This window comes from Haplochromis burtoni, unplaced genomic scaffold (assembly GCF_018398535.1).
Source record: "Haplochromis burtoni strain Fernald_Lab_line unplaced genomic scaffold, NCSU_Asbu1 Contig_197, whole genome shotgun sequence".
Classification (NCBI taxonomy): Eukaryota; Metazoa; Chordata; class Actinopteri; order Cichliformes; family Cichlidae; genus Haplochromis; species Haplochromis burtoni.
The window spans coordinates 83,448-96,968 of NW_024582558.1; the positions used below are offsets into that span (position 1 = coordinate 83,448).

At 38.5% G+C, this 13,521-nt stretch overlaps 1 protein-coding gene across 1 annotated transcript; it reads right to left on the minus strand.

Annotated features, from left to right (window-relative positions):
• Nucleotides 1-7,367: 7,367 nt before the first annotated feature.
• On the minus strand, nucleotides 7,368-12,566 carry nts (neurotensin). Its single transcript, XM_005935615.2, has 4 exons — nucleotides 12,294-12,566; nucleotides 10,735-10,796; nucleotides 8,542-8,739; nucleotides 7,368-7,817 (listed from the first exon to the last, which is right to left on the minus strand). The coding sequence occupies exons 1-4, from the start codon at nucleotides 12,352-12,354 to the stop codon at nucleotides 7,674-7,676; spliced, it is 465 nt and encodes a 154-aa protein (XP_005935677.1). The 5' UTR covers nucleotides 12,355-12,566; the 3' UTR covers nucleotides 7,368-7,673.
• Between the last annotated feature and the right edge of the window lie 955 nt (nucleotides 12,567-13,521).

A 13,521-nucleotide genomic window follows, 5' to 3' on the forward strand; every position in this document is an offset into this window, starting at 1 on the left:
GTGTTTTAATTATCATAGACAGTCACAGTTGAAGACCCACTGCACCAACCGCACGTCCCTCTTCCCCCTCGAAACAATTACTGATCCTTGTCTTATTCATGAAGCCTGCTTATAATGCCAGGGCATCCTGCAGAGTGGAGGGATCTGTCTGTGAGAATCAGCCTTGTGAATGCCTTTCCACACACGATGGCGTACATGTATGCACAGGAAGCAATTCAACCACGTGTATGCATGTGTGCTTATGTAAACATGTGTTTCAGCACTGTCAGACAGATGTAGATGAGATCTGACCAGCTCCAGTGGAGCGCCCCGCAGTGCCGGCAGTGCTGCAGTGGGGCTTGTTGCTTTAACTGTCACCTGACAAACAACGTCTTGTCCCATGATCTCTTCTTTGAGGACAATAAGATCCACAAACAGTGTCACAGCAACCACACAGGGACATAAACTTACATGTTCAAAATCAACATACTAAGTCTTATTGTGAGAGAGCTTGTGTAGGTGCAAGTGAGATAACTCTGATGGTTTGAAAGCCATGTAATATAGCCCTTTCTGAACACCTACGCTGTAGCCGTCTCTAAATAACAAGTGTTAAAAGAACAAGAAAGAAAGAGACTTTCATAAAGTAGTGAGAGAACTCTGCAATAACCAGCAGCTGTCTTAGCCATAAGATAACAAATAGTTCTGCAGCACAGAGTGTCATATTTACTTAACTTTTCTGGAGTTAGAGAGACTATGTTACTGCCGACACTTTTACTGTGAGAGCACATCTTGAGCCTTAAACTTAGAGTGAATGCCAGTTTCAGTCATTAGTTTAGTTTGGTATCGCCTTTGTAGCTGTTAAGGTGATGGTTCAGTTTGCCCCGTTCAGCAGCAACTTATGTGTGGTACTGGTATAATTATACAGGTGAACTATGAAACTGTGTCAGTGATCATACAGTATCCATAGCTGTAGTTCTATGGAGAATGCATATACATTGCCAATTTGCTTGTTTCATTAGCAATAACACCAGGAATAGAAAAGCCAGAGATGGCGTTGAATGGGTGAGGTCCATCGGTTTCTTTTATCAGAATGTGTGAAAGGACTTTCTGATAAGCCACTGACAATTACCAAAGAAACAGAGAATAGCCTTTGTTTAATTAACTCAAGTCAGATTAGCAAGAACATTTACTGAAAACGTACCTAGTAGACCCTGGTTGTGTTATCCTTGCAAAAAAGACCGGATTAACACTCTGCCAAGCCAAATACCCATGGCTGCCTAAAGCTCAAAACTCATTATCTGTGAACTGCTTAATTCGATTAACATTTGCTTAAATTAAATATTTAATTAGTTATAGACATGTGATAGTTGTAGACATATAAGACATCCTGGGTAATATGTTATCCAGGCATGCAAACAAACATATCAGGCATTTCTGGCAGGCAGTTACCCCCTTTCCTCCAACAGTGCCATGAGCAAGATCATTGTCTTGCTAATCATGTCAGTCATGTCAAGTGTCAAGTTTCTCCTAAGTATTAAAGCTCCTAATCCCTTCTTAGCACATCTTAGTAACATCGGTTGAATTCAGTTTTATTTATACAGCACAACAGTCGTCGCCTCGAGGTGCTTACAGTAAAAACCCATTTGGCAAGGGTGAGAAGGAAAAACTCCCTTTTAACAGGAAGAAACCCCTGCCAGCCATCTGCCACAACTATTTGGGAGTAATGGATAACTATAGGCCAACCTTTAAAGGTTCTGACTGCCTCTGTTAACTTAAATAAATGTCATGGGTTTTTTTTGACTTGGCATTTTGTTTGTGTTCTCCAGTGGTGGCGAACACTGAACTGAGTCTCTTAAGCCTTTTTTTTTTTTGTTGCCCTTTGTCTCTGTCTGCTGTCTAACTAACCAGGGAGCATTATTCACAACTGACATTGACAGCCTTACCTGTGACAATAAACTGCATTGACATGGCTCTCCCTTCACTGCCCTTGCTGAAGGCTTCGGTAATGCAGCCCATATGCAAGCCCTAATTACTTTCTCCGATGGCCCCTGCAACAAGGTCACACTTGTTATGCCACTGTCCCATCCACACAATCAGATTTTTTACAAAGGAAGCTAATCTCATTCCTTCACAAGCCATTATCTTGATCGGACTGGCTTTTTACGCAATTTGCAACGCTGTCCAGATGAGAGAATGACTTTCCTTTAGGAGTGAAGACGCTCCTATCAGCATCCCAGTGAGAAGCTTCAAGCTGTCAGCCAACATCCACCAACTCCAAATTGGAGTTAAATTGAAGAGGCGTTCGGCTGGAGAAAGGCCAAGACAAGCAGGCCAGAGCACTGCTGCAGCGGCAGATGTCGATGAAGGTTTTTAATGGAGTTGAATTAATTCACGCAGGGTGTAATTTGTCCCGTGGATGTGGGAGGCGTACTAAGCCTGAACTTTTTCAGGGTCACAAGAGTCGTTATATTGATAGACATCTGCTGAGGCAGCCTGCAAATTTGCAAAAACTGACAGATTTGTTCTGATGTTGAGATAATGATAAATAGCATTCCTCCAGCGCGAGGCTTGTTGTAAAGCCAGAGCTGCACCCTCACATATGTTTGCCCAATACTGAGTAAATAGAGAGCGTTAAAGTAAATAACTGCCGATTTACTCTCCTAGTTAATTTTCCAATTTTAAATTGGCCAATTTATTGTTGAGTGAATTCTGTGCACCATACCGTGGAAAGGTTTTGGCTCTACAAGTAAGGATGATTTCAAATGCATGTAAATGAAAGAGCTTTACTCTACCAGTTGTTAAACAGCAGAAGTTCTTCTAAGCAGTTTCTGAAAGTGTTTAGCTTTTAGCTCTCTAACTGTCTAACATCAGCCACCACACTTCTGTTACAGGAGTCCTTGTTCTTGTAGTTGAAGATAGTGTATGACTCTGGTTGTATATCTCGAGTCAGTGACCTCCTGTAGAAAATTACATGAAGAATCTGAACATCTGAGGTGCCAAAAGCCTTTGCATAGTACTTTATCTTTATATTAAAGCTAAAAGTCCAATCCACATTTGTTTTTTCTATTCAGAAACATTTGAGAAAGGTTGTCTGTCTCTATTTGTTAGCCCTGCAACAGACTGGCAACCTGTCCAGGGTGTACCCCGCCTCTCGCCTTATGGTGGCTGCCGTGTTCCCCTCATGTTTGCTCACCACTCTTTTTTTTGTTTTGTTTGTTTTTGTTTGTGGTGTACATATTGTGGAGCCTTCCCGTCATCCTTTGTCATGTCATCCACGCTGCCTTCTGTTTCCCTTGCTCTGATTTCTCTGAGTTTCCCAAGCGTGTGTGGGATGTTTGGATTCTTTGTTATCTTTTGGATTTGGAACTTTGTAATTTTCTGGACCAAGGAGCATTAAAGCTTGTTTTAAAGTTTATTCCTGGCCCAAGAGTCAAGATTTGGGCCCATAAAGGTTTGTCAGCCTTATAGTGTTTCATGGCACTGCACAGCAGTCAAGTGTCTGTAGCATTTATGAGGCTTGATGTAACAGTACCAATCTAAAGAGAATTTGTAGAGCTCTATTTGACACTGGAAATAAAGTTCTCATTCTTTCCTAATAGTTGGAAGCACACTGTGCAGAATGTGATTAAAATGAACCAGTTGTAGTAATCATTGGAGAAAGACAACATTTGTTTATTAAGAACATTTCTTGTTCATTTGTTGTGTGATTGTTAGACTTCTCTTTCTAATAACTGCAGGATTTGTATCTCACAACATACATGCCTTGAAATGGCTACTGCTGTTACCTGGCACTGTGTGCATAAAACTGAATTAACTGAATAGAACTGAATTAAAATCAAATGACCATTTCAGGATTCTGACTAAAATCTATTTAAGCAGGAAATTATTACTAAAGAAGAACCAAAGGTCAGTCTTGAAATGATTCATGTCATCTTCTTGCCTCTTCCCACACCAGTATAATAAGTGGTCTGGATTAGCGTTGTAATGTACTGCCATCTGCTGGTAGTGAACGTGCATGTGCACAACTAACAAAATGAAGCATTTTGATTTGTTTACAATCCATCTTTTGAAATACATTTTTCCTGACTGAAGCTAGGTTGGAGTATAGTAAACCAAGAAACAGACCTGTTTAATATAATCATAATATCTGTTATTATGTATCATGATGGGTAAAAGCCTGCAGGATATTGCTATTGCTTTTTGAACTCCTAGTTTTACAATATCCACAACTAAATCACTTAAAAGGTTTCCTTGATCGCAACACAAACAAGAAACACTGCAAAGAGACAACTTACTTACTTATTAAAAATAAACATGCAGTTAAAATGTGTTGCTGAATGTAAGTCGCAAGAGCCTTCACAATTGTGAACGTAGCATCACAGGGTCATTTCTTACATTGATATGACTTATTTTGTTAAGCTTTGAACATTTTTGTTTATACAGAATATTGACAGTCTTTCAAAAAACAAGTATAAGCATGGTTGTAGACTTAACTGATTTCCAGATGTTAACAGCTGTGAGGCTGTGAGGCCACAAAACACCACAATACTGCCCTGCTACAAAACCTGTTTCAGTTTAAAGCTACAACTACAATTGCAGAAATGTGTTTTCATTGACGTGTCATAGTATGTGAAAAAATATCATTCCAGTTTTTCTTAAACAGCGTATACTTTTCTGTTAAAATTTAAAGTTGACCAAAAAAATCCCAATGCTCTCACTTTATGATGCAGATTTCTACAAAGATTTTGTGACTGTTCTTTCTTTTTTCTTTTTTTTCTCTTGATATGTGACTCTTCCCCCTAAAGGTATACTTGAATTTCTGACAGCAGCCATTCACACAGTAAATCTGAAGTAGTTACACAACACCGCCATCCACTGCCCGTGATGGGCGCATACACTGTTGGTGGCCACTGACTTGAAAAGAATAATAATGAAGGTTGTCTATATGATATATTTTTAACCTTTGTTCATGCAAAGTTTGACCTTTCCTTGTTACACCTGATGTATTTGATGTATTCAAATGGAGCTATTTGAAACATTCTGGGGCATTCAGCTGTGCAGAACTACCTGGTTTAAAGGTGCGCCGGCAGTAATTTTGGTATGAAAGTTTAAATGGCAGCTTTAAAACTAACTGACTTGATAAATACCTGCAGTAACTGGAGTGAATGAAAAGCTAGAACGATGATGGCTGCATATTATTTCATCTCAGCGATGTAATTTAAGTTCAGAGGACCTTTTACCTTTTTTGTGTTACATTCAGAAAAAGATACCAAATGAACTCAGTTGGTAAATATCATAAAAAAGAAATTCGACATCCACCTGTATCCAGGAGCACAGTTAGATTTCTTTTCACATGTGGGACTTTGAGCTATCTGTCTCTGATATTTCATCTGTCACCCCAATACAAAGGAGGTGAACATCATTTTCCTTTTAGGTACTCAAAAATTGAGAAATTACATTTGAAGATTTTCTTGTAACCTTTCCCTGACAGAGAAATGGTTCCACTGAAATATGACCACATCGAGGTCTGGGGATTATCCCTGTTATCCGAAACGCTTTTTTAAAGGAGATAATGAGTCCATACCCAAGTATGACCCTTTACTATCAGCAAGGCTGGACATAGCTGTCCCGCTTAGAAATGCAGTTTTGCTTTTTGATTCTTTTTCGTACGGATTACGTGTTGTAAGCATGTTTTGAGGGGACTGAGTTCAGGTGAAATATCAGGTGTTGATGGTAACATGAATTTTTTGTGCCCGATTTCTCACTTACCTTCATCTCAAAAAGTGTTACCAAAACTTTTGTAGAACAAAGAAATCCTTTGTACCTAATTGTTTGGCCCAAACTTGTTTTGAATAAAAACAGCTTTTCCTTTGTGTCAAACTCCAAATCTAATCTTCTCACATCACCTGCTCTCTCAGGCAACAAGATGAAGCCATCCCAAGTGCGTGTTTGATTGTGTGTTGCATGTCATCCAAGTGCTTTGGCTGTCAAGGTTAAGAACCAAGTTTCAAAGAACACCAAAGCTTTTTGATTTAGAGAGGAAACTGCCATTTATTAAGGCCAAGACCTCTCATTCGCTGTAGTAAAGGTGTATTTCATCTGCTGAAGTCAAAGGGCCTCTGTGCTCCTTTGAAAAATGCTCAGCATAGCACATGCTATTAAGATCAATGTGTTGACATTAAAGGCGCCACAAGCTGAATTTTAACATCAAGAAATCATTACGGCATCAGTGTTCAGACCTGACTGTAGTTGCAAGTGGATCCCCAGTCAAAGAGGGGCAGCATTTATTGGGCTGTTTTTCATTATATTATAGATTTTTCACCAATCTATAAAGGTTCCTGTTGAAAAACACTCATGAAGGAGGCAAATACAAATATAATTAATAATAAATTACATTGCAACAATGCTGCTACCGGCAAAGTCTACTATTTTTTCCAAATTATAAATGTATCTTAGGATATGTAAAATTCCATCACTGATATTTGTATAAATGACTGATTTGAATTCCAAACAAAAAAAGACATAAATCAAGATCTCAGATTGCATTATCATACATACGAATGGATGTCTAAAGAACAAGGTCATTCTATATTTCCATACTAAGAAATATAGAATAACCTTTTTGGTCTTATGGAAGACCAAAAACCAACAGCATGTTGGTGCTTTTTTTTTTTTTTTTTTTTTAATGATTAAGCATAGCTAACATTTTAGGCACTATTTGTGTTTCATTTCTAATTTGTTGGGATTTTTCTAAATGCATATCAATCCATATTTAGGATCTAGCAGCCCAATTGTGCATAAAGAAAAGATAACTTTTATCTTATCTTTTTGCACAATTTTATGTACAATAAAGTACTGAGTCCTAAACTAAACTGTGTTCATTGAGATTAAAGTTGATAAAGAATGAGGACAGATGAGAAATTAAAGCGAAAATATGGATCCTGGGCTTAATGCCGTGGGAGCAGTTTGATTTCACAGTATGGGTCCACAGAGACATTTTTCTACGCTGATGAGAGTGATCTTTTCCAAGATGACAAAACCTCTATCCATGGCGCGCAGTGGGACTGAATTAATGATGAAGGTGAATAATATGCTGTGGCCTTTGCAGTAACCAATTTTCAACCGGTTGAACAGTGTTGCTTCTACTCTGTGTTTCCATGCATGTCAAAGTAGAGTTGCAGAGACTTGGAGAGTTTGTGCTAAACCGACTGAAGCTACTGGTGACACTTAGGGAGACATAAAGTGTCTCCTGGTTTTGTTTGGTCAGAGGAGTAATTTGTTGTAGGTTGTGATCCTGTGAATGCTAATTAAGTATTATAAAGGATGAAATATGACACAACTTAGCTAAGTCATTACATAAATAGAAAAAGCAGATTGTGACATTGCGCTGGTTTTGTATCATGAATCCTTTAATTTCTGAAACAAAATAGATTTATTTTGCAGTGAATAAATAGCATACATAAATACAGTTTCTCAGAGATACACTATTTCTTTGATGCTAAGGATTTTATTTTCAGGAGCAGGATAAAGACAGGCCTCTCTGTTGGACATACAATCAAAGGGTCTGATTGGATAAAAAGGAACAGGGAAAAAAAAAGACTGCATCTACAAGAAGACAGAAAATAAACACAATCACATAATTACACAAAACATGTGGTCCGGTCCCTTAAAATGGTGCTGCGGTCTCTGGGGTGTCAGTAAAATGTACTTCGTTTTAAGATGTACGGCCGCCGAGTCTTAGTGATGTGCCCCACTTGCCTCTTCAATATGTAGGGTGACTTTCGTTTCAGTGGAGCGTCGCTGTTCTCCTCTGAATACTCTAGAGAGTCTTGGAGTAGCTGTGAGGAGTGAAGGGAGACACAGCAGAGGATGAGTGTCACGCAACATGAGGGAGTGTGAGGGGGGCGGGCGGCAGGCAAACATGTTTTGGTACTGACTGCTAATCTGCAGGTGTTGTGTTAACATTTAAAAAAAAGAGAAATGCCACAGTGCGAGGAGCCAAGAGTGGAGAGAAAAACGATGACAGCGAGTGAGGAAGAGATGAGGAGGCGAAGTGGGGGAGAGGGGAGATTTAATGAAGTGTGTTTGCTTTAGGGGAGAACACACATACTCCTGTGTGTTCTGGCGATGTGAGTGAGTAAGTGTGTATGTACACAAGTCTGTGTATTTGTTTTGACTGGGCTTTTGGTTGACAGTTACTTCTCAACAAGTAGCTTAGGTAGGAGATTAGGACTTTTGAGAATTTCCTTAGCTATCCATAATTTCCCATATGGAAAAGAAATAGTAAAAACTTATATGTGATTACTCATGAAAGTGGCCACTTTGTCATTACTTTCATACATTGTTTTAGTAAGTATCCAAAACATACAAGTTTCATTATATCATTTTTCAAGGGATCTTATATCTGTTTTCACACTTGTATGCTTTTCATACAAGTTTCACACAAGACAGATACAAACTTTATAAGATTTATATATATCTTTTCCATATGGGTATGCAATGTTGTTATTTGAAAAGTAGCCCACACAGCAAAAGAAAGTAAGTTAAAGATGATTGTCTGACCCTCTCCTCCCGGCTCTGCAGTACTCGGCAGATGTGTTGCAAGTTGTACATTTCATCCAGCAGCTGGAGGCTCCCCTCCCTCAGACCCCCATCCTCCTCCTCGCCACTCCACGCCTCCTGCCGCAGGGCGCTCAGCATCTTACAGAGGTTGGCCAGAGACACACGCCAATAGGGGGCACTCTGCTTATTCTGTTTCATCTGCACAGAGGGCACAAGATACCAGGATGAGACAGTTAAATGGATTGAGTGGTTGGGTTTTTAACACTCAGAGTGCATCACTTAATCAGATTCCTGCTTTGAGCAATATTTTTGTTGGTGTTTTCGTGTATTTTGTGAACTTGGGTGAAGTGAAAACTGTACTGACCACTCAAGAGGCTGATGTTTCAGGTGGTTTAGAAGCTTTTTGGTTTAATGGGGATTGTTTTCTCTCGTGAAACATTTATATTGACAGAAATGATCTGGCTGAAAAACGACATTTTCAGGTATTACTCAATCCGCGTCCTCAACACTGTAAGTACAAACTGTGGCCATAATTTTAAAATTCAGCCAAACTGTTGATTCGATACCTCGATCTGACTTAATCATTTTGATATTTGTCATTTCATAGCTTATGTTTGAGCAAACAGAATACAGTCAGTATTGTGATTCTACACCTTAGTCTCACTTTTAATGTTGTACATTTTGCAGTTGCAGCAGTAAACACTCAGGTAGTTCCTTTAAAAAGGGACTGAGGATTCTGCATGTGAGACTTTTACAATGTAATCTAAGCACCTATTATTTCTTAAAGACACATGCACTCAGAGTGAACAGAGTGAGACTACTGAGTTATAATCTAGTGTCTCTAGAGTGTAGTGAGATGGTAAAGAGCCCCCAGAGTCCTCTGTGTGTACTGGCTGTCACGTGCATGTTGCAGTCAAAGATGTCAGTGTCAGGGAGGCTCACTCATCATTTATGACCAGTGGAAGTATCCTCAAATATAAAGACGAAAACTCTTTTTGTTTGCCAGGCAGGAGATATGGATAAAAGCTTTAGTGGCATCAAATGAACAAGCGTCAGGATCAAACATAGGCAGCTGACATTTGGAAATTGCCCATGCAGAAAAGACAAACTAGCTGAGTTAGTGTGGCCATGCAATTGTGCTGTAATGTCATATGAAAGATTGTGGTGCTTCACTGGAAATTTCTACCTTAACGTTAGTCTCCTGGGCTCTTTAGCGTTCACAAACTTGCATTTTATAGAGACGCAAAACTTCAATCTAAATTCCAGCATCGGAACAACTAACGATACTGAACACAGAGGTCAGTGACTCACTATGCAGAGTAATAAGAAGGTAATTTAGTTGTATTCAGTAGAGAATGAAAAACCACAATGGAGCATTAACCGTGGTATCTAATCAGATGAAAGGAAGGGAGGAGTATATCAGTCAATTTTATTGTCAAATATATAGTGTGTAGATAAAGAGCCACAATTAGGTCTATCTTCCACCATACTGCACTTTCCAGCCTCTTGAGCAGTCTGTCAGTCATGCAGCAAGTTATTATTGCAATCATCACCCCTGAGCAACCTCTGAGCATCGGCAGCTATGAATCAAATGGCTGATTTGTCACCGTCATGTCTCCGTGTGAGCATCGCAGTTTTTCATCAGCAAGAAGGGTAAAAGATGTGTCGTAACTATACTGCCAGGTCCATCTGAATCCTATTAGGATCGGCCATCCGTCTGTGCGTGCCTTTGGTTCCACATTCACTGATTTCATACCTGATCTTTGCATAGCCTCAGGCAGACATCAGATAAATGTGATAAAAAGCTCAAGGTTACAACTGAATTAGAATGCCCAATCTCAGCTCTTATTTTCTCCTCATTTCAAAGCACTGCAGCAAATGGAAAGGTGATTGTTTGTTATTTTTCTGAGCACATTTGAACTGGATACACTTTTAAAAAGAGCAAATTGACTTAAAAAAAAACAAAGTAAATGCTCAGGCAGCCTGAGTGGCACAAAAAGCCTCTTGTGGTAAATTATTTATCTCCCACTCAGCATGAGCACAACCGCAAGCTGAGGTTGCCACTGAAGCGTGGATGTAGATTTCATGAAAGAACACCTGGAAAGCCTTTATCGGCAAGGTCAGAGACCGACCCGGCAGGATGAAGCTTTTCTTTCCAGTCTCTGATATCACAGATGTAAAAAGACCAGATACCTTGGAAGTGAAGAGACTGCTGAGTAGTTCCTCTTCTAGCGCTCGCTGCTCCTGGTCAACATCTGTCAGTTACAGAAAAACAGCTTTACAACATTCAGATTTCACACAAGTAAAAACACAAAACAAAAGATAAAACATAAACAAAAAACATAAATAAAACATAAACATAAATCAGTATAATTAAAACAAATATACTAGGTCTAATCTAAATGTATACTCAGTCAGTTTCATTTGAACTGATTCCATTAAATTTAATGTTTTACATTCTACTTGTGTAACAACATAACAAAAAAATTGACATGTAATCCAACTACTTAAAGAAGTCAGTATTTTGGGCATAAATATTTTTGGAGTGTAGTTTAGTTCAGTCCTCAATGAAATGTTATTTAAATTAACAATTAAGTATAGTTTCTCATCATTTACATTTGAATAGTAAAGTGGCAAAGAAACCCAGCCCTCGGTATCTGATGGTGGTCATCTTCATCACTATTGATAACAGAGTCCCTGTGCACCCTGACAGTGACAAAAAGCAACACATAATATCAATAAGAACTCCATGTGCATCTCTCTCTCTCCCTGTATCCGTCCATATATATTATATACTACTACATATATATATTATTTATATGCTATATATATATACTATATTTTATACTACTATTACTATTTATATCTCTCTATATTATACTTATCATAGTTACTATACTACATGTCTGTGTGTCTGTGTGCTCTGTGTGTGTTGCTGTGTGTGTTATGCGCGCGTGTGTGTGTGTTATGCGCGCGCATGCATAAAAGTTGTCCTTTATTTGGTTATTGATCCAAAAGTAACTATCATCTAGTAACAATCCATTCTCATTTTGAGTATTGGAAATAGTTCAGTGTAAACTGCATTTAATGTAAAATAAATGAAACTAATTAATTTTCATTTCCCTAACATAAGATCAAACAAAGAATGAGAACAATAGTGTAAGTTACATTAATAGTTACATTAATAGTTACATTAATAGTTTTTTCTGCTGTGCCGTGTTTGGAAGAGGTGAAGTGAAACTGTCATAAAAGCTCATATTCATATGTGACTATGGCCACTTTTAAGCTTTCAACAGGTGACACTATTGATCAGCCTGAGTCCCAGTGCACCCTGACAGTTAAACAAAGCACAAATTATGCATGGATTTAAAAGAGTGGAAGAGGCAATTGATCTTTGAGGGGGAAAGGGGTTTTATAGTAGCCTAAAAGAGCTGTAATCCTTGAGCAAAATTAAGATTTTCACTTATACAGTTATTTTTTTTAATAAACCGAGGTTTAAAAGTTAGCTATGTCATGAAGTCACACGCCATTTCCCGAGAGAATAAATCAGGTTATTTCAGTATTTAATCTAAAGGACCAAACTCAAAACCATCCTGTTTAACCAACTTTGCCATTCAAGGTTTTTCAGAAATATTTGCAGTAATTTTTCCTTCTTTTATGCACATGCAACATTTCAGTATGATGCACCTGTTTTGTGAATAAATCCATAAAGTTCTACATAGAAAACCTGTTGAAAGAACACCAGTGCTTACCTGTACAAAGTGCACCACATGTTAAACAGAGGAGAAGCATACACGCCAACTGTGTCTGCATCTTGATCAGAACAAAAAAATCTGAAAAGAAATACCCCAAAAGAACAAAAAAAGGATCCCACACTGAAGAATTCACCTGAGGAGGAATCTAGTCCATAAGGTTAGGGGCCAGACACAGACAAAGAGAGGCTGGAGACACAATTTAGTGAAGCTGCTGTTTTGTTTTTTCTTGTTCTTCTTCTTCAGATCTATACACACTTAAGCAGTTTCTGCTGCTGGGATGTGAAGCACAGTGGGCTCCATTCCCTGGGTATATAAGAGCCAAAATGATGTCACAGCATCTGCCCCCCCCTTACCCCACCCACACAGACACACATCTCCATCCCCACCTTCCCACCCATTACCACATCCCACTCATTCTCCTGTGTCATCAGATGTTTCATCCGACGACACTCCGGCATCATGACGTGAAAGGTTTTTGCGTCAAGGTTTTGAAGATGTGGTTATTTCCCTTCATGAATGCACACAGTCCGAGGTTAGTTTTGCCTCATGTTCCACTGATGGGTACCAGCAGTGATGAGGCAGGATGAACGAATCAGCCTCACTTTTTGCTTCACAGTTTGAACAGTCTTTTCATTTTTTTTCTAATTCACCAGGTTGTTGTCTTGGTTAACAAACAAAACCACTACATGCTAAAGGCTCAAATATTGGTGACGATTACAATTTAATTAACGTGACGGCACAACTCTGTCCATGTTTCTCTATAGCAGGTTTTACTTTGTAATAGTTTTTTTTTCTACTATAAATTCCCGCTGACATAAATGTAATCCATAAACCAACAAATAGCTTGAAATTTATTACTGCATTGCATGATCATCACAATCAGTCCACAACCTGCAGATGTTGGGATTTCTGTTTTTTGACTTTAATAATAAAAAGCTTTTTCACTGGAGCTTAACCTGGCTTTCACAACTTGTTAAGAGGACCTTGGAAACAATGACTAAGAAAATAATCTTACCACCAGGTCTGTTTGGTAGATTTTTGAAAGCTTTCTATCAAATATCCTCCAACTTTATTTCTCTTTTTAGGATTATATTTTTGCTTAATTCCACAGAAAACACTTTTAAATCAGCATACTTACTCTATGAACTTAAGAGCAAATATAAACTCATGCACTAATTTCTGATTCATTTTGTTAGTGTAGTTTAAATAGAGCTGTTTTCTGGTT

Bases quoted from the DNA above. Each gene is read 5' to 3' on its own strand.
- nts (XM_005935615.2), bottom strand. From the start codon at position 12,354: ATGCAGACACAGTTGGCGTGTATGCTTCTCCTCTGTTTAACATGTGGT. The intron at 10,797-12,293 runs GTAAGCACTGGT...TGTAACTGACAG, and splicing joins ATGTGGTGCACTTTGTACAG to ATGTTGACCAGGAGCAGCGA. The intron at 8,740-10,734 runs GTATCTGGTCTT...CCCTCTGTGCAG, and splicing joins GCAGTCTCTTCACTTCCAAG to ATGAAACAGAATAAGCAGAG.